The following is a 21707-nucleotide window of genomic DNA, read 5'->3' as shown; positions in this document are numbered from 1 at the left end:
CAAAAAAAAACTTTTCTTAAGCGCCATATTCAGCGTTCCCCCCCAGGTGCTGACTTGACACCAGAGTTAAATTCATTGACAGTAATTCATCCTCAAAGCAGAGACATTTCTGATGGCTGCGTTTATAAAAAGAGCGATTTGTTCCTCTGTTCTTCTACGCTCTCTCTTTTGTGAAAACACCATGGGTTCAGAAATCAAATTAACCCCTTGGCAGCTACGTATCTCAGGTGCCTTGTACATAAGTGTGTGTTTGTGTGTGTGTGCGCGCATGTGCTTAATGAGATTAGTTTCCTGAGTACTACACAACACACCTGTTTACCCTTTGGGTCTTAAGACTTGCTCGCTTGTACATTTATTTTTGTAAACTGTGGGACACAAAGGTTCACCTACTTGGTCGCCCATTTTGTACAAACTAAACATTTTAATAAAATCTTATAAGAAATAAAGTAAGTTGCAAGAACAGTTCTGTTCTGAGATCACATAAATATGATCAATTGCATCAATTTCAACTGTAAGGGTCGATGTGGGAATACATGGCGCCGGCACAGTGGAGAAAAGAAATATCCACATCGAAGTAGATCTAGTGTCTTATAGGCATAGAGGGTTTAAACGATGGGAAATGGGACTGGGGTCATTTTTTGTTCCATACCACTAATATGTTTTGGCAAAATTGGGCTTCTGTTAATTAATGCCTAAATGCTTCTACATATTTATTAGTTTTCTAGGATAAGAAGATGGGACCAACTTAATAATCTATAATCATAACCACATTATTTTATCAATTATGGGATCAAGGTCATTCTTAATGGAACTCAAACCTTATAACGAGAAGACTTTTGGTTTTACCAAAAACGTGTTTCTGTTATGTTATTTGACACAATATTGTACACTGCAAAACTCAAAATCTTACCTAGTGTATTTTTCTCATTTCTAGTCCAAATATCTCATCACACTTAAAATAAGACATAATCACCTAAAGAGTAGCTTTTCAGTGAGATATAAGAACTTATTTTTAGACAATAGATCTTAAAAATCTTATTTCAAAAAGTCTTACCAAGATAATTTTCACTTGCTGCATTGGCAGATTTTTTTTTTTGCTTAATTCAATGGAACAAGTGAAATCTTGGTAAGATTTCTCATTTTAATCATTGTCTTGCCTGTCTGAAAAACCATGCATCAAATTTCCATTCGTCATCAGTTTGGGTTAAAACCTGCAATAACATAGTACTTGATCTTATTTAGAGTCTCTGATAAACTTATGGATGGTATTTGCTGTTTGTATATTATACTTTTAGCCTTTCCTTTGTTTCTGCATTTCTTATTTTTTCCTTTTCCAAATACTGTATGTTATTTATACTTGTTTCTTGCTTTATTTCAGTAGAACATGGCCATCTCCTGACTCAACCACACATAATTATTCACTTTATTTCCATTCCATCTTATTTGCTTTGTGTTTTATGTACACACCCACTTAGGTCACTTCACCTAAACATATGAACTGATCTTTTGATTCTGGAATGTAAGGAAAAAAACACATTAATGTGGCACCATGCCGGAATTTGCATTTATAAATCTTTATTCGTTTTACAGTTAGCATTTTGATGTGAAATGATCTGTTTCCTTGGCAACAGTCCCTGCACAGTATGCTGAGACACGCATTGACAGCCAGAGTGCATGGCACCGATACAACAATAGCCAATCCAGTCTCATTGTCACAGCACCAGCATTCACATCAGATGTCTTCACTGTCTTTACAGATGTTCCTTTTAATTTTTTTCCCCCGCCTGATACAGATTGTCCTTTATGAGCGACTCTTTCAAGACCCCTGAATTTTTTCTCCTCTGTCGTCGAACCGGACACATGGAGGTGGGAGAATCATTAGAAGTTTCTTTACTGTCATGTTACAGTCCAGATCAGTCCGCCAGGGTCTGTCTGATGATTGTCCACAGCCCGAACAGGCCTCGGTACCGGTTTTCCCAGAAAGTCGTGGGCGTCTTTTTCCATCCAAAAGGCCACTAAATACGACCTCCACACTCCACTGTGTCGTCCTTCTGTTTCATGCCCTCTCCAGGTCTTTGTACTTCTTACGGAGGACGGACACTTGATCTTTAAAGAGCACGGGGTCCAGACGGAACTGAGAGTGGACCAGAGGCATGTAGCCAAACCAGTTGGCGAAGGTATTGACACACTCCTGTCGCTGGTTGAAGTGCTCTGGATTGGCCCATGGGACGCTCTTTGTACCCTGGGATGAAAAAAAAAAAAAAAAAAAAAATTAACCAGTCTGTCTTGAGATTCATCAACAAATTACAAGAAAATACACTACCGGTTGAAAGTTTTAGAACACCCCAATTTTTCCAGTTTTGTATTGAAATTCAAGCAGTTCCAGTCCAATTAACAGCTTGAAATGGTACAAAGGTAAGCGGTGAACTGCCAGAGGTTAAAAAAAAAAAAAAAAGGTAAGGTAAAACAAAAGTGGAAAAATAATGTACATTTCAGAATTATACAAAAAGGTGAACAAGAAATGGGTTAACAACTTAACGCAGTTCTGCAGCAATGGAGGTTGATCAAGCCTGGAAAGTTGGTGCTACCAATTCCTACAGGTAACCCAACGTTTGTGAATTCCTTCCAACCCCCTCCGTCTGCAGAAAAGTAGTGTTGGAACCAAGGTTCTAATAGTTTTGGATTTTTCATCAGTTTAGTTTTATTTAGTTTTGACATTTTTTTTCTCTAATTCAGTTAGTTTTAATTAGTTTTTGGAGCAGGTTTGCTAGTTTTTATTAGTTTTTGTTATTTTTTAAATGTTTAGTTTTATTTTTTTTATATCTTTTCTCTTCTCCTCCGTCGTATTCAAATAAATCCCAGACAGGACTCTGCTGCTTTCTCCCTACTTTAGTCTCCATGTTTCCAGGTAGAGTGGGGACCAGAAGACGACTGGAAACCACTAGTGACGAGAAGTGACGGACCGTTAAATATCATACGGTGCCAGCAGCTAAAATTGCTTGAGGGAAATAAATCGATTTCATATCAACCCGACATTGACAAAGACGAAAACGAAGGGAATTTTATCCATAATTTTTATATGTTTTAGTTAGTTTTGTAAGCACACAATACAGTTTCAGTTAGTTATCATTTTTTCTTTTAATTATAGTTATTTATTTCAGTTAACGAAAATGTTTTTTCAATTCTAGTTTTCGTCATTTGGTTAGTTTTCGTTAACGATAATAACCTTGGATGGAACACACTTTGGTACCATACCGTTGTCAGCATTATTTGAACAGTATTGTACTGCAGAAAGTAGTGTGGTACTATAAGAATGGAAAAGAGGAAAAGGCAATTATCAAACTGTGAAGAGAAGACATCCAGTTGCAGGTTTAATCAGTCCATAACACCTTCTTCCAGTCTTCAGTAGTCCACTGGTGCTGTTAAACAAAACTGGTTAAACAAAACTGAAAAATAATGTACTCTACCAGTCAAAAGTTTGGACTCACCTTCTCATTTAAATGGCATGAGATAGAGCACAGATGGCCAGCAAGTACTCAGCATCACTGGGAACTCCTTCCAGACTGTTGCAAAACATTTCAGATGACTACCTCATGTAGCTCATCAAGAGAATGAAAAGAATGTGCAAAGCAGTAATAAAAGCAAAATGTGTGTATTTTGAAGAATCTAAAATATAAAACATGCTTTGAGTTATGTTACACTTTTTTGAACTACATAATTCCATCTATGTTCATTCATAGTTTTGATGCCTTCAGTGAGAATTTACAATGTAAATAGTCACGAAAATAAAGAAAAACTAGGTGAGTCCAAACTTTTGACTGGTAGTGTACATTTCAGAATTATATAAAAAGGCGAACAAGAAATGGGTGAACAACTTAAAGCAGTTCTGCAGCAATGGAGGTTGATCAAGTCTGGAAAGTTGGTGCTACCAATTCCTCCAGGTGTCCCAACATTTGTGAATTCCTTCCAACCCCCTGTGTCTGCAGAAAAGTAGTGTTGGAACACACTTTGGTACCATAGCATTGTCAGCATTATTTGAACAGTATTGGACTACACAAAGTAGTGTGTTACTATAAAAATGGAAAAGAGGAAAAGGCAATTAACGATAGAAGAGAGACAGAGCATCAGAACACTGAAAAATGTAGGTCTGTCCTACAGAGAAATGTCCAAGAAAGTCCAGGTGTCAGTAAGTCCAGTTTCCTTCACCATCCAAAGGCGACCAGAAACTAGACTGGGAAATGCAGACAGCAGAGCCAAAGCCACAATAGAATCAGAAGACAAGTGCATGACAGTCAACAGCTGGAGTGAGAGGAGACTGACAGGACAACAGCTTCAAGCACAGTGAAGATAGTGGTCGTAGTTAGCAAGTCTGAGTTTACACTGGGAACAGAAGACTGAACAGTTGCAGGTTTGATGGGTCGAGTTGCAGCGAGAAAGCCATTGGTGAGACTTCAGAATAAGAAAACGAGGCTTCAAAAAGGAGAGTATCAGAGGAGACAGCAAACCTTTCATCCAGCTATTCATAAAAGCATACAAATCAGATATGAAAAAAAACATTATATCACAACTGTACAAAAGTCTCCATAACTTTAACAATTACTCAAGATACATAAAAGATAAATGGGAGAAAGAGGGAGGTCTAACAATAGCGGACAAAGAATGGCAAAACATCTGCCAATTTCAATGGAAAAGTACAAAGTCTCACTTATGGAAAGAATTCTGTTGGAGAAACGTAACTCGTTTCTTTATTACCCCTAGCCATAAGTCACACTATACAAATGGGAATTCACAGTGCTGGAGGAATTGTAGCTGCCACACTGCACATTATTTCTACATATTCTGGGAATGCCCAAAAATTAATCATTATTGGAAAGAAATACATAAATCCATAGAAATCATTCTTAATACCTACTTACCTTTTGATTTCAAAACCATGTATTTGGGGTACATTTCTCCAGAGGTCAAAAACATAAACAGATACTTATTCAGCATATTGCTAGCTGCAGGAAAAAAAGCAGTAACTAAACAATGGATGACACAAGAAAAACCGACAATAAATAATTGGATAGACATAACCGTGGGAATTTATAGAATGGAAAGAATAACCTTTACTGTAAATTTGAAGATGGATGTTTTTGTGCAGTACTGGGAGGGATGGGTGAGATATGTGAAGCTTTTGAGATCTGATTTTGCTGAGATGAGTGCATGAATATGAACCCAAAAATCCTCTGAAGGAAATATGTTTTTGTGTTTTTATTTATCTTTATTTATGTATTGATTCTGTACTTGGAGATCCTGTATGCCAGGACCATGATGAGCTGCTGTAAATGTTTTTGTTTTGTTTTCGTTTTCTTACACCCACTCTCTGGATGTGCATAGTTTGTGTATTTGTTTGTTTTTTCAATGTATGAAAAGAAAAAAAAAAATTCTGAATTCTTTCAATAAAAGAGAATAAAAAAAAAAAAAAAAAGAAACCGAGGCTTGCCTGGGCCATGAAACACCACCAGTGTACTACTGAAGACTGGAAGAAGGTGTTATGGACTGATTAAACCTGCAACTGGAAGTCTTCTCTTCACAGTTCGTTAATTGCCTTTTCCTCTTTTCCATTCTTATAGTAACACACTACTTTCTGCAGTACAATACTGTTCAAATAATGCTCACGGTATGGTACCAAAGTGTGTTCCATCCAAGGTTATTATCGTTAACGAAAACTAACCGAATGACGAAAACTAGAATTGAAAAAACATTAACTGAAATAAATAAAAACTATAATTTAAAGAAAAAACCATAACTAACTGAAACTGTATTGTGTGTTTACAAAACTAACTAAAACGTATAAAAATTCTGGATAAAATTCCCTTCGTTTTCGTCTTTGTCAATGTCGGATTGATATGAAATCGATTTATTTCCCTCAAGCAATTTTAGCTGCTGGCACTGTATGATATTTAACAGTCTGTCACTTCTCGTCACTTGTGGTTTCCAGTCATCTTCTGGTCCCCACTCTACCTGGAAACATGGAGACCAAAGTTGGGGAAAAAGCAGCAGAATCCTGTCTGGGATTTATTTGAATACGACACAGAAGAAGAGAAAAGATATAAAAAAAACTAAAACTAAGAATTTAAAAAATAACGAAAACTAATAAAAACTAGCAAACCTGCTCTGAAAACTAATTAAAACCAACTGAATTAGAGAAAAAAATTCAAAACTAAATAAAACTAAACTGATGAAAAATCCAAAACTACTAGAACCTTGTTTCCAACACTACTTTTCTGCAGACACAGGGTTGGAAGGAATTCACAAATGTTGGGACACCTGTAGGAATTGGTGGCACCAACTTTCCAGGCTTGATCAACCTCCATTGCTGCAGAACTGCTTTAAGTTGTTAACCCATTTCTTGTTCGCCTTTTTGTATAATTCTGAAATGTACATTATTTTTCACTTTTGTTTAACCTTACCTTTTTAATTTTTTTAACCTCTGGCAGTTCACCGCTTACCTTTGTACCATTTCAAGCTGTTCATTGGACTGGAACTGCTTGAATTTCAATACAAAACTAAGAAAAATTGGGGTGTTCTAAAACTTTGGACCGGTAGTGTAAGTAATAACGAAGAAAATGATGCTGACCTGTGGACTGGGCAGCTCCTTGTACTGCTTCCTCTGAGCCACTTTGATCGGCGGCAGATGCGTTACAGCAGAGACCAGAAAATTCATCAAGATGTCCTCGCAGTTGGACGTGCGATCCACCAGAGTCCGCAAAGACTGGGGCAAGTAGTGGGAGAACAGGTAGTGGTAGTACCTATGTGGGGAGGGTGTTAAAACAGGATCATTTCACTTTGGTAAATATAAGAGGTTATGTAATTACATCACAAAATAAATCTAATTATAATATGTTCGAGTTGTTGGAAAAAAAAAGGAATTCATCAAAAAGGGGTTGCATGTGAATATGTGTTTGCCAAAGGAAGACACTGCGTAGGAATGTCTTCTTTTGGCAAATATCTGGAGGAAACACAGGTAGAAAAGCAATTGGGACAAATCGGAGCGTAAAAATCCCCAAGGGTAGGACGGTTTACAAAGAGCTGCCTCTACATCTAAACAGGCATTTGGCAGGAGGCACCAGTTTCTGAGTGCTGTTTTGGATTGGTGTGAAATTGCCAAGTCTCTCAAATCAAATCAATGCTCGTTGCTCTAAGAAAACAGGAGTCCGCCACGCCTGGCTGCAAACAGCTGACGACTACCGAGGCCAGGTGGGCATCGCATCAGATAAGAACGCCCTTCAGTGCTGGAAGTTCAACATTAGATTGAATTCTACAGCCCCGGGTCCAAGAATGTTGGGACACGAGTCAAATGTTGGTTAATGTTCGAGGAAATGTACCGAGGTAATTCTGACTTTGATAGCGGCAACATAAAAGTTGGGACTGGGTCATGTTTACCATTGTGTAGCATCTCATTATCTTTCAACTACTGTTCGTAAACATCTTTTTTTTTTTTACATCTAGGAGAGGAATGTTGTCTGATATAGGATTGTAACTGCTCAACAATCCTGGTCTTTATTATTTTTCATTTTATGATGCACCAAATTAAGGTTAATAGCGTTAACGAAAACTAACAAAATGACTAAAGCTAGAATTGAGAAAAAATTTTGTTAACTGAAATAAAAAAAAATAATAAAGAAAATGTAAAAATGAGAAAAAAAATAATAAAAAAATAAACATTAAAAAAAATTGAAATAAATAAAAACTATAATTAAAGGAAAAAATGATAACTAACTGAAACTGTATTGTGTGCTTGTAAAACTAAAACGTGTTAAACTTAAGGATAAAATTCCCTTCATTTTTCTCTGTCAATGTTGGATTGATATGAAATCGATTTATTTTGCTCGAGCAATTTTAGTTGGCAGCACCATACGGCACTTGACGGTCCGTTACTTCTCGACGTTTAGAGTCGTCTTCTGGTCCCCACTCTACCTGGCAACATGGAGACTAAAGTTGGGAGAAAGCAGCAGAGTCCTGTCTGGGACTTCTATGAATACAACAGCGAGGAAGATAAAAGATAAAAAAACTAAAACTAAGCATTTAAAAAAAAAATGAACTAATAAACACTAGCAAACCTGCTCTAAAAACTAATTAAAACTGACTGAATTAGAGAAAAAAAGGTCAAAACTAAACTATAAGGACATGGAAAGTACTCTGACAGCGCAGACCTCCAACAAGGCAGATCAGCCCCCCCCCCCGAGGTTATAATAGTTTTGGATTTTTCATTATAGTTTAGTTTTATTTAATTTTGACATTTTTTTTTCTCTAATTCAGTTAGTTTTAATTGGTTTTTAGAGCAGGTTTGATAGTTTTTATTAGTTTGTTATTTTCTAAATGCTTAGTTTTAGTTTAGTTTTAGGGGTTTTTTTATATCTTTTCTCTTCTTCTCCGTTGTATTCAAATAAATCCCAGACAGGACTCTGCTGCTTTCTCCCAACTTTAGTCTCCATGTTTCCAGGTAGAGTGGGGACCAGAAGACGACTCTAAACCACAAGTGACGGACTGTGAAGTACCGTATGGTGCCGCTAGCTAAAATTGCTAGAGCGAAATAAATGGATTTCATATCAATCTGACGTTGACAAAGACGAAAACGAAGGGAATTTTATCCAGAATTTTTATCCGTTTTAGTTAGTTTTGTAAGCACACAATACAGTTTCAGTTATCGTTTTTTTCTTTTAATTGTAGTTTTTATTTCAGTTAACAAAAATGTTTTTTCTGTTCTAGTTTTCATCATTTCGTTAGTTTTCGTTAACGATAATAACCTTAATAATCCATCCATAACTTTTTGAGTCATCTTGCTAACACACAGATGAACATAACCCCCCCCCCCCCCCCGATCACAACCAAAACTTTATCATTTGTTCCTTGTGCCAGTATCAACATTTCCTGAAAATTTCATCCAAATCCATCCATAACTTTTTGAGTTATCTTGCTAACAGTCAAACCCTGATGAAAACATAACCTCCGCTGTTCCTTGCCGGAGGTAAAAATCCAAAACTATTATAACCTGCACCAAATGTTTCCAGTTGGTGAAAGGTCAGGACTACAACTGGCCAGTCCAGGACCCAGACTCTTATTATTACTACTACTACTACAACTACTACTACTACTACTTCGAAGCCATGCTGCTGTAGTAGCAGCAGCATGTAGCTTAGCATTGTCTTGCTGAAATATACAAGGCCCTCCATGAGAAAAAAAAAAGGCGTAAACTGGTTGGGAGCATATTTTATTATAAAACTCTATATATGCACCCAGATATGGTAGTAGCTTCCCATTCCATACGCACTAATGCACCCCCAAAATGCAGGTTTTTGAATGAGCTTGATGTTCCCTCTTCCAGATTTGTCTAGAACTTTTTATAGAATTTCAACATTTTTTGGAACTGGGGTTTTATTAATTTTAAAAAGATAATATGTGTTTAGAATATATTAAATAATCATTCGAGTAACATTTTAATTGGTTCTAAATTGCTTCTGATATAGTAATATACAGGGTGGGGAAGCAAAATTTACAATATTTTGAGGCAGGGATTGAAAGACAGTGTATGACCAATTAGTTTATTGAAAGTCATGAGAATTTATTTGCCACAAGAAAATTGACATAATAGAAAATGTTTTTATTCTATGTGTCCTCCTCCTTTCTCAATAACTGCCTTCACACGCTTCCTGAAACTTGCGCAAGTGTTCCTCAAATATTGGGGTGACAACTTCTCCCATTCTTCTTTAATAGTATCTTCCAGACTTTCTCGTAATAGTTTTGCTCATAGTCATTCTCTTCTTTCCATTATAAACAGTCTTTATGGACACTCCAACTATTTTTGAAATCTCCTTTGGTGTGACGAGTGCATTCAGCAAATCACACACTCTTTGACGTTTGCTTTCCTGATTACTCATATGGACAAAAGTTTCTGAAAAGGTATGGATAATAGTGTTAGGTACGATTATGACATCAATATATGTTTGGTTTCAAAACAATTGATGTAGTGCCTGCTGAGAAAATCAACTACATGTTCATTGTAAATTTTGCTTCCCCACCCTATAGATACAGATGTGCACTTACTTTGATCACACTGGGTTACAAAAAAATGTTTTTTGCAAGTTGTCTAGGTTTTTTCAACTGAATTAGGACCATTTTGCACCGCTAAATCCAAAAATGACATCTGTTTTTCTCAATCAGGTCAGGTTTTTTTTGCTAATTTGATTTTGAAAAATTTGATCTTCTCACAAAATTGATTACATTTTTGTGACTTTATCAGTTGATTTTTTTTATATAGTTCTCACCCAAAATAGGTTTTAAGAGAAAAAAAATCATTTTCTAACAGGATTCCTGTTAGGTACAATGGTGTATTCAGCGCAGATGTAGCAGAATACATCAGGCTTATTTTTGCAAGATCGTCTAGTCGAAGCCATTTCATTCACCTGTAATATTAAAAAAAAACATTAATCATAAATTGGCAAAAGTAAAATCTTCAGAACTTGTTTATTGCAAGAAATATGAAAGAATTTTGTATCATATGATGTGAAAATGCCCATAAATGTAAGCAAAAATGTTAAAAAGCCAATATGTAGCATAGTTCAGAAAGTTGACCTGATTGAGCAAAATGAATGTGATTTTTGGATTCAGCACACCAAAATTATCCTAAATCAGCTCAAAAAACTTAAACAATAAATTTGTTGTTGACCAGTGTTATGTTCTATTAAATTCCACCTCTACATCCTTATGAGACAGGACAAATTACCCAAACATGGGAAAAAGGTTGTTAACTAGGACACATTGTTCTTGCAGGATTTTTTTTTTTTTTTTTTGCCACATCTGTTGTCAGTATCGCTAATGTTCTAGCTATTATTACTCTCTAATTATAATTTTAGCCTCTTAACAACCTTACTAATGTGTAAATCCCTTAATACTTATGTATCATAATGTATGGAGTAAGTAGATGCAGTGTTTGCGTAGTTTCTTCACAGGTATCATGCAAATGGCACCTGTGTGATCGAAGGGCCCGGTAAAATCTACAGAAAACACAAGATACTACAATGTATGTTGATGATATGTATCTGGGGCAAGTTAACCACTGAGCTGCTGGAGGAATTTGATATTTATAGTGCACAACAAACTAAACCCCCTCTGGTATAATGCATATATACAGACTCCATTTTCTCCAGTTTTAATCCCAGACATATTAGTGCCGGGCTTTCAATTCTCTCATTTCACCAAACATTCAGCGGACCAGCGCGTGTCATTGTGTTCCTTCAAATAGGTTTTAATTAGGGCTGAGAAACAAAGCGAACCACACAGAAAATATATGATGGTGGTGCTGCATTGAGTCGTTTTCTTGCAATTTTAAAATCGGATTTATATGTCGGTATACCTGTGGGGACTCAAATTAGCGCTGAAACGCAAACACACGGACAAAAATGACTGCGACAGATTTCAATGACCCCGTCTCAAAAGTAAAAAGCGTAAGAAAAGTAAGTTTGCATCCCTGTGGGAGTGTTAATATTTTATTTTAATTAGCTCACTGACGTACATCATCCTTTATTTTCTTTCGACCAAACATCCCCATAATTATGCTTTTTCCTTCTGTTTGTGTTGAGATACACAATGTCATGCTTGCTGCTGCTGTAATTCCCCTGTTTCCGTGTCCCCTTCTATTGCAATCTGTTCTTATTTTTGTTTTTTTTGTCGATTTTGTGTCAGAGTTTTGATGCGTGGTAACATTAACCCTTTCATGCATAGTGGTCACTACAGTAGATGGCTATTCTCCAGCTGTTCTCCTGTATATTCATGGATTTCATTGTTTTAGTTTCATATCAGCCAACACACTGGACGCCTATGCATCATCCCATACACTGCAATTCATACCATTACTGTAACTTTGCTGTTCTTGATAAATCTGATCTGCGCTAACATGTTTGAGTGTAAATGAGTTGCTTGTTATTGTTATTAGACTGTAGGGTTTTTTTTGCATATTATCTCCATAAAGTGAGTAATAACTAATATTAAAGTATGTTAAAAATGTGACAATACATCAGATTAGCAGCATTAAAAAAATTATTTCATAGTTTTCACACAGTGTATCAGTAAATACTAGGGATGTAACGATATGAAAATTTCATATCACGGTTATCATTATTATCGCGGTATTATTGAAATTGTGCTCAAAATGTTCAAAAAGTACTAATACACACACTGAAATAATTTAACCAAGTTGTATTTAAAAAAACAAATAAAATAATTGGCACAATGTACCTTCTGTTGGCAGAAACATTCAAATATGACCCCTTGGTGGTCTGACCCTATTTTGTCTGTTTTTCAGTACTTTCGATTTTGCCTTTATATCCTATATAAACAAATATTTACTATACCCATGTTTGGTATCTTTTTTTCAGCACAACTTCATCTATCTCATCTATTATTTTTTTCACTTTAACCTACTATATCAACATAAAAGGCCAGAAAACAAAAAAAAAAAAAAAATCCGATTTGAAAAATGTATATAACTTATTGCATAAATAACACAAAGATGCGTAACGAACCTTTTCAAAGACTTTAAAAGTGAATATTTGTTCCAAATATTAGGTATATAAAATCAAAATTGTAATAAATTAAAACTATACTTAAATATTTGTCATAAAAGCATAGCTTTACATTGGCGTTTTTTCCCCTAAAAGTGCGGTAATCAAACATGGTTATCATGATAATTAGAATTTTAACGGTAATACTAACCGTCTGCAATTTTACCGCGGTTTATCGTTATACCGGTAATCGTTACATCCCTAGTAAATACATGTTTCTTTGCTTCAAAAATTAAATGCATGGTGTCCAGTTGAGTGGATATTCTTTGCAACTCCATGAAAAATAGGTTCATAAAAAATTCTTCAATCGCATTGTTTTTTTCAGGCCTAAAGAGGAATAAAAACCCTTAGGAAAAAAAAATTTGAGAAGAGTCAACATACTTTATAGTGAAATAAACATTGGAATGGCAATCAATTAAAATTCACTCTCTGACTGGACATTACTGTGTTTTGACCCATTAAGGTTCTCATAATTCATGCATGAAAGGGTTAAATGGGAGTAGGGATGTAATGATATGAAAATTTCATATCACGGTTATTGTGACCAAAATTATCACGATTATCATTATTATCGCGGTATTGTCGAAATTGTGCTCAAAATGTTCAAAAAGTACTTATACACAACCTGAAATAATTTAACCAAGTTGTATTTAAAAAAACAAATAAAATAATTGGCATAATGTCCCTTCTGTTGCAGAAACATTCAAGTATTAACCCTTAGTGGTCTGAGCCTATTTTGTCTGTTTTTCAGTACTTTCGATTTTATCTTTATATACTATATAAACAAATGTTTACTATACCCATGTTTGGTATCTTTTTTTTTTCAGCACAACTTCATCTATCTCATCTATTTCTTTCTTTCACTTTAACGTACTATATCAACATAAAAGGCCAGAAAACACAAAAAATAAAATCCGATTTGAAAAATTGCATAAATAACACAAAGATGCTTAATGAACCTTTTCAGAGACTTTAAAAGTGAATATTGGTTCCAGATATTAGGTATATAAAATTTAAATTGTAATAAATTAAAACTATACTCAAATATTTGACATAAAAGCATAGCTTTACATTGGCGTTTTTTTCTCCTAAAAGTGCGGTAATCAAACACTGTTATCATGATAATTAGAATTTTAACGGTAATAGTAACCGTCTGCAATTTTACCGCAGTTTATCGTGATACCAGTAATCGTTACATCCCTTAATGGGAGATTATTAAAGAAACGCGTATGCTTTATTTGTGTACCTGTGGTAGAAGGCAGCTCCAGTCAGGATGATGGAGTAGTCATTGGTCCATTTAGAGGTGTAGCCCCAGGCCCGCTTCAAGGGATCCCAGAAGTGGCTCCTCGGAGGGTAGCCCACGATCCGCTCAGGGAAGCTCCGCCACACCAAGAAGGCAAAGTTTACCTAAGAGTACACAGACGCTCACAGGTACTGTTTTTCTTCTAAAATATCAACCGTTCTGTGAGTAAACAGCTGCTGTATGACAAGGTTGAAACATTATTGCGAAAAAAAATATTGTGGAATAAATGTATACCTTACATGCAGTGTTTTGTGTTGAATTTATTGGAAAAATTGTGTAGTTTCAGAATGTAAAATCAAAAATGTGTATCACTTGTCCTTGTGTGACTTTTTGCATGATGTTTGCTGAAAAATGGGCAAAAATGACCCTTTTTCAGTGACAAATAATTTGAAAACCCATATTAATCCTGTTGCTGTTTGCAAATTTTCATTGAACTTGCTTCCTTTGAACCTTAGAAGAAGAGCTTATGGTCTGGCCTTTTGAATGAGTATCAGTTTCAGTGATTTCAGTTCAAAGTCAATGACGTCATATCAGCCAGTTCCTCAGAAGACGTCCTGGGACCATTTGGTTTGGATTTTTTGGCTTCTAGGTAAGAATTTGACTTCTAATTCTTTATGTAGAGTTGATATTATCATAAATCTGTATGTATTATACACCATTCTCTTTCTTTTTCGGGTGTGAATAAAGGATTACCCAACAATTAAGTATATTCTAATATTAGACAAGTAAAATCATTACTTTTTCTAACCCTACCCCCATCAATTTTTAGTTTGTGAAAAAAAAATACATACCATTGTAAAAAAACAAACAAACTTGGATTCACTCAATTTTCAATATCTAGCCTCCAAAATGTAATCAATTATGCCCACCTACATGGGCTACAATTAGTTTATATTATTTAGGCCCATTTAATTTGCTAAAGTGAGATCCAAGTTTTTTTTACAACCAAATTTTCGTATTTGTTTTTGAAACTGCCCACCAATTTGTTAGATTTGGACTTGCTCTGTCAATGATGAAGCCAATTTAACCAGAGATTTTTCATAACTGATTTCAGATTCCTGAGAAAATTTGACCCTAAACCAGGGCTGTCAAACTCATTTTAGTTCAGGGGCCCCATTCACCCCAGTAAGATCTCAAGTGGGCCGGACCAGTAAAATAATAACAGTGACAAAAGTAAATGATGTCAATGTTTACATCTATAACACTTCTTTAAAAATCTGAATAACATGGACAACTTGAAATGTCTTAAGAAAAACAGGCGCAATTTTAACAATATTCTGCCTCAGTTTATCATCTACACATGTGCGTTACAACTTACTTGACAATTACAAAAACACAAAATATTTACTAACAGGCAGAAAATTGGTAAAACTGCACTAAAATCTCTTAAGACATTTCAGATTGTTCATATTTATTCAGGTTATTCACATTTTTTAAAAAAGGAAAGTTTGTCGATGTAAACATTTTCATGTAATTTTCCTATTTTTACACTAAAACAACAAGAAAATTTGCAGTTGTCATTATTTATACGTGACTTCGATAGTATTTTATTGGATTGACCCACTTGAGTTTATATTTGTATGTGGAACCTGAATTAAAATATTTTGATTCCACAGATTAATATCTTCAATGTAATTTTTTGCATTTCACAAATTCATCCCAGGGGCCAGACTGGACCCTTTGGTGGGCCGGATTTGGCCCCTGGGCCGCATGTTTGACACCTGTGCCCTAAACTGATATATTTTCAGTCCATAACCAAGAACTTGAATTTTTGCCCTTAATGTCACTAAAATGCAACTCAAACCTTGAACCTTGTCGTATGGTATATGTACACACACCTCACTGGTCAGCAATACTGTATCCTCATCCAGACTCAGCACTGCTTCCGTCTCTATGGCAACGTGAGGCAGGAACCGACTGGTGGTCTGAGAAAGAAATACAACGGTAAATCTCGCAATGTAAAGCCGTATGTTGTCCGGGCCTGGCTTTTAAAGATTATGTCGAGATGATCATGTTACAGTAAACCACGTTGAGCCAGTGAGGAAAGTGGATCAGAATAGATTTTGCCTTGAGAGGAAAAAAAAAAGAAAAGACAGACACTCAAAGGGAGAAGAAGATAAACTGAGAATGAGTGACACTTATGAAAGCGGATGTCACATGGATCGGTAGATGTGTCAGATATACATGGATGAGAAGAAAGACGGCGAAGAATACGTATCCGAAAGGAAAGCAAAACAGAGAAACAGAAGGAGGGATAAAAAAAGAAAAGACACGCAAACAGACTGAGCATCTGACGGCTTGTCATGCTGTCGTCGGGGGGTGTCAGAGTGGGTATCGGTGTGACTTGCGAGCGGTTTTTGGCCCTCACCTTCCTCCTGCCGTCTGTCACAGTGAGGGGAACGGGCATCGGAGGCCATTTGCTCCGATTGGGTGGCGGCTTCTCGCTGTTCCAGAGGATGATAATCTACGGCAATGGAAGATAGGAGTTTCACAGATCGCAAACACACAGAAAAGGGCAGTTTAAAGTGGTTAAAAATAGCTGGTGACATCAGTTAACCATTTGGTCTGGCAGACATGGTGTATGGGCTCATCATAGAGTGCTGCATAAATGAGTTATAAAACCTGGAAATGAGGCAGCATTTGGTACGTCTGGGCCCTTCATCTGTACGCAAATGGGTTTTTTAAGTAGGTTTTTTGGTTAGATGAATGGTTGACAAGAATTTCCATTTTTTTTCCCCCGTACAACACAGAATACATAAGTGACCCTTCCATGAATTTTGTAGCTTTTCTATGTGGAATAAAAGATATTTTCTTAGAAGCGGCTAAATTCGATTACAGAGGTTATCAGGGACTTAAAATGTCATCAGACTATCCCACAAACTAAATATATCAGGTCATAGTAAGAGAGGAAAAGCATTTGTGGAATAAGTTAGTGCATGAAATCATGTTCAGGGTTTGTACAGATGCTTGAAATCCTTGAAAATGCTTGAATTACAAATTTAATTTGTTATTAAACTAGAAAAGCACTTGGAGATTACAGACCTCCGCCAAGACAGATCACCCCCCCTTCACCACCAAAATTTAATTATTTATTTGTTGCACCAGTATCAACATTTCCTGAAAATTCCATCTAAATCTGCCCCCTCCCATCACCACCAAAATGTAATCATTTGTTCCTTGTGCCAGTAATTTCATCCAAATCCATCCATGACTTTTTGACAATTTAAACTAACTTTTTGGCTATTTGACAATTTAAAAAATGACTTTATAAGACAAGAAAGTTACAGTTTGTGGCGAAACTGTTTAACTATCAGACTGTAAAAATGCATAAATACTGTAGAACGACTGCATACATGAACTTCGCAGAGGTAACAATATCATTGCAGAACTGAAGATGCCCCTATAGCTTCAACAAGACCAGACTGGAGAGATTTCCACCTCTTTAATAATACTTTTTCACCTCGCTCTCGAAGATTGAGGCAAAATGTGCCAAGGCGGCAGCCATTTCAGTAATGGTGATGTTTGTCACGTGTGGCATGAGATGTAGTCTACTGCACTGTTCTGTTCAGAGCTAGCCTGTTTCTTTACTCTCTTTGCTAAAATAATGTGACTTTCTTGGCTCATAAAATTGTCTAAAATTGACAAACATCATATGCATAAATGTTGACACAATTCGTTGCGCCAGTATCAACATTTCCTGAAAACTCCATCTAAATCCGCCCCCCCCCATCACCACCAAAATGTAATCATTTGTTCCTTGTGCCAGTATCAACTTTTCCTGAAAATTTCATCCAAATCCATCCATAACTTTTTGAGTTATCGTGCTAAAAGACGAATAAATCCCCCCCCATCACCACCAAAATTTAATCATTTGTTCCTTGTGCTAGGATCAACGTTTTGAGTTATCTTGCTAATGCTAACAGACGAACAGACAGACAAACCCTGATGAAAACATAACATCTGCTCTCAGACTCAACAGCCTTGTAGGAGACTTTGTAATCACATGGATTCAGATCACACACACACACGCTTTGGAAATGCGCAAATATTCAACCCTTCTGTGGGAAGGTTCACTCGGCTCTCTGTCATGTGTTGGGATATGCAATCCCAAATTCTTGTCTTGTTTTTTTTTACCTCGGACATTTGGAAGAATCGGTGCATAAAGAAGACAGATATGTTGTCAAGATCTTCCTGGTGGCCGGGAAGAAGGCCAGCACAAAGAACTGGCTGAAGACTGATGCTCCGTTTTACAAACAATGGCTTTCAATCATAGATGATATACTGGTCATGGAACATCTGACATATAAACTGAAGATGAAAGAAAATCTTTTTGTGAAAAACTGGGGAAAATGGCTGACATTCAGGGACAAATGTATCTATTAAGGGACCTTAAAATATTCTGACACCAACACAGGCTGTTCTTTTCATTTGTTAGTTTTTCTGTTCTTTTGTTTTTTTTCCTGCGGAGATTGTATTGCATTGATAAAAATGAGAAATAAATAAAAATTGTAAAAAAAAAAAAATATTGAATTTCGGCTATTATTGTTTTTAAGTGACAAATACTGAAACTGTGAGCACCCAATTCATATACTGGTTTTTTTGTTTTGTTTTGTTGCACTTTTGTATATATAAAATAAGAAATACAAAAAGGACTAATAGATAACATATGTATAAATGGTAATGTTGAAGATACTTTGTCACCTTTTCCAATATATCAAAATGAAAAAAAGAAAATGCTTGAATTTCAATGTTGTGTTTTCAAAGTCTGAAAGGTGATTTATTTATATATTTATTTATTTATTTAATATTAACTCAAGCCAAAGCTACTTACACAGAGGTGACACAGAGATGTGTCCGAAGAAAGCCAAGTGTCCTCCTTTTTTCTTTTTTTTTTGGTAAATTTTTGTGTTTTCAAGGTCAGAAAAGTACTTGAATTGCAGTTTAAGTGACTGCAATTATAACTCTGTGATGTGATTAAGTTATTTTTAATATGTGCTCTGCAAGGTTAGATGGCAAGCCAAAGCTACTGACAGAGATGATGCATTTTGGAAAATAATACTTTGTCAAAAAATAAAATTAGCAGGTACTCTCAGGTTGACTCCAGGTAAATTTTTATCTTAATCTTTAGCTCGGTGTAAGTAGTAGTAGTAGTTGTTTATTCGGTTGTCAATCACAACAAACAAAAAAAACCCAACATATCCATTGTTCCATATACAATGCGACCGAAAAGGTTTAGGCTGAAGTTAAGACTTATTTTGCTGAACCCTATTTACAATTAACACAGAATTTCCACATGAAAAACAAGCAAGCAAACCAAAAATTTTCAATGTAATCATTGCTAAATATAAAACAGAAGAGAATACATTTTTAATTTAATTCAGGTAAATCGTGTTCTTATATCAACTACCAACATTAATCCCAGTCTGTTCTGTTCAGTGTGTGTCTGAAGAACACCAAGTGGGTTCCCTTTTTTGGATGAAACTTTGTGTTCTCCTTTCATTTCTACACTTTTTTTTGATTTTATGGAACAATTTTAGATGTTTATAGCATAATACAATGTACATCACTGTGATAAAAAGTGAAAAAAAAAATCCAGAGTATAAGTATTCCTGTAGATATGTATTTGACTGCAGTGATAAGGTGAAAATGACCCTTAAAAGTGCTTGAATTTGACCTTGAAAAATGTGTACGAACCCTGCATATTACAAGTTGAAGGTTTAGGAGTGGGATTGTTGAAGTCAGCTGTGGTGTAGGTTGTTTGGTTTTCTTTTTGGCGACTGCATGTATGATTATAGAAACTGTAAAAGTGGTTTTCATTTGTGAAGACTGTCTTGCTGAACAAAAAAAAAAAAAAAAAAAAAAGAGATCATTAACCAATGGAAAAATGCCATTGGATTTTTGTCAAAGGAACAAAAATAACATTAACTCCCCTTCCAAGTCAGCCCACAAAGATATGTGTCTGCGGCACTCTACATGGGTGTAGATACGAGTTTATATTGAATTTTGTTGTAATTCTATCTTGTTGGGATTACCTGTGAGCAGTATTTTGACTTGGAAACCACCTGGAGCAGCTTCATAATGGGTTGAGACTGGGACACCAGGGGGGAGACGGCATGGATGACAGCAGTGAACTCCTGACCTGGACTGATACCTGAGGACGTTCACAAAGCACATTCAATTTAACTTTATTTATAGAGCACATTTCATGCACAAGGCAGACTCGATGTGCTTCACAACTAGGGCTGTGTATTGGCAAGAATCTGGTGATACAACACAAATCACAATACTAGGATCACAATACAATATATCGCGATATATCACGATACTGTTAACAAGGCGATGTTTTTTGTTTTTGTTTCTTTTTTTTAAAATATTATTTCCTGGAAAAACTTATAGTGCAGCATTTGGAAAAATAAAGTTTTAACATGCAGCTTTACCAGTACGAAAAAAAACAAAAAACAAATAAATAACACTGGTCAACAACAAATTTATTGTTTAAGTTTTTTGAGCTGATTTAGGATAATTTTGGTGTGCTGAATCCAAAAATCACATTCATTTTGCTCAGTCGGGTCAACTTTCTGAACTATGCTACATATTGGCTTTTTAAGATTTTTGCTTACATTTATGGGCATTTTCATATCATATGATAGAAAATTCTTTCATATTTCTTGCAATAAACGAGTTCTGAAGATTTTACTTTTGCCAATTTATGATTCATAGTTTTTTTAATATTACAGGTGAATGAAATGGCTTCAACTAGAAGATCTTGCAAAAATAAGCCTGACGTATTCTGCTACATCTGCGCTGAATACACCATTGTACCTAACAGGAATCCTGTTAGAAAAGGATTTTTTTTCTCTTAAAACCTATTTTGGGTGAGAACTATATAAAAAAATCAACTGATAAAGTCACAAAAATGTAATGAATTTTGTGAGAAGATCAAATTTTTCAAAATCAAATAAGCAAAAAAACCTGACCTGATTGAGAAAAACAGATGTCATTTTTGGATTTAGCGGTGCAAAATGGTCCTAATTCAGTTGAAAAAACCTAGACAATTTGCAAAAAACATTTTTTTTGTAACCCAGTGTAATGTTTTACAGACATTACAATTTAACTCTTTCATGCATAGTGGTCACTACAGTGGAATGCTATTCTACAGTTGTTCTCATATATTCATGGGTTTTGTTGTTTTAGTTCCATATCAGCCAACACAGTGGACGCTTATGCACCATCCCATACACTACCATTCATACCATTACTGTAACTTTGCTGTTCTTGATAAACCTGATCTAGAGTAACATGTTTAAGTGTAAATTAAGTGCTTGCTATTGTTATAAGTCTGTAATTAACAGTTTTTTTAAACAGAAGTTGTCGGGGGTTTTTGCATATTATCTCCATGAAGTGAGTAATGACTGGTATTAGAGCGTTAAAATGTGAGAAAACTTCAGATTAGTAGCATTAAAAATGTCTGGTAAAGGTTCATACTGTCTTCCACATATAACATTGGGTTACAAAAAATGTTTTTTGCAAGTTGTCTAGGTTTTTTCAACTGAATTAGGACCATTTTGCACCGCTAAATCCGAAAATGACATCTGTTTTTCTCAATCAGGTCAGGTTTTTTTGCTAATTTGATTTTGAAAAAATTGATCTTCTCACAAAATAGATTACATTTTTGTGACTTTATCAGTTGATTTTTTATATAGTTCTCACCCAAAATAGGTTTTAAGAGAAAAAAAATCATTTTCTAACAGGATTCCCGTTAGGTACAATGGTGTATTCACTGCAGATGTAGCAGAATA

The 21707-nt window shown here is 35.5% G+C and overlaps 1 protein-coding gene across 2 annotated transcripts in view; it reads right to left on the bottom strand.

The window, feature by feature from the left end:
• Positions 1 to 1558: 1558 nt before the first annotated feature.
• ext1c (exostoses (multiple) 1c) overlaps positions 1559 to 21707 on the bottom strand; it is a 163529-nt gene continuing 143380 nt past the window's right edge. For both annotated transcript variants that reach the window (XM_030147590.1, XM_030147589.1), the window contains exons 7-12: positions 19941 to 20059; positions 16277 to 16372; positions 15747 to 15833; positions 13852 to 14012; positions 6623 to 6794; positions 1559 to 2242 (exon numbers count right to left, since the gene is read on the bottom strand). In XM_030147590.1, the coding sequence (XP_030003450.1) occupies positions 2057 to 2242; positions 6623 to 6794; positions 13852 to 14012; positions 15747 to 15833; positions 16277 to 16372; positions 19941 to 20059 (821 nt within the window). In that variant the 3' untranslated portion in view covers positions 1559 to 2056. The remainder of the gene's footprint in view (positions 2243 to 6622; positions 6795 to 13851; positions 14013 to 15746; positions 15834 to 16276; positions 16373 to 19940; positions 20060 to 21707) is intronic.

This window comes from Sphaeramia orbicularis, chromosome 11 (genome assembly GCF_902148855.1).
Source record: "Sphaeramia orbicularis chromosome 11, fSphaOr1.1, whole genome shotgun sequence".
In the NCBI taxonomy this organism is placed as follows: domain Eukaryota; kingdom Metazoa; phylum Chordata; class Actinopteri; order Kurtiformes; family Apogonidae; genus Sphaeramia; species Sphaeramia orbicularis.
The sequence above is the reverse complement of the archived record's forward strand: the minus strand, read 5'-3'. Positions and strand labels throughout refer to the sequence as shown.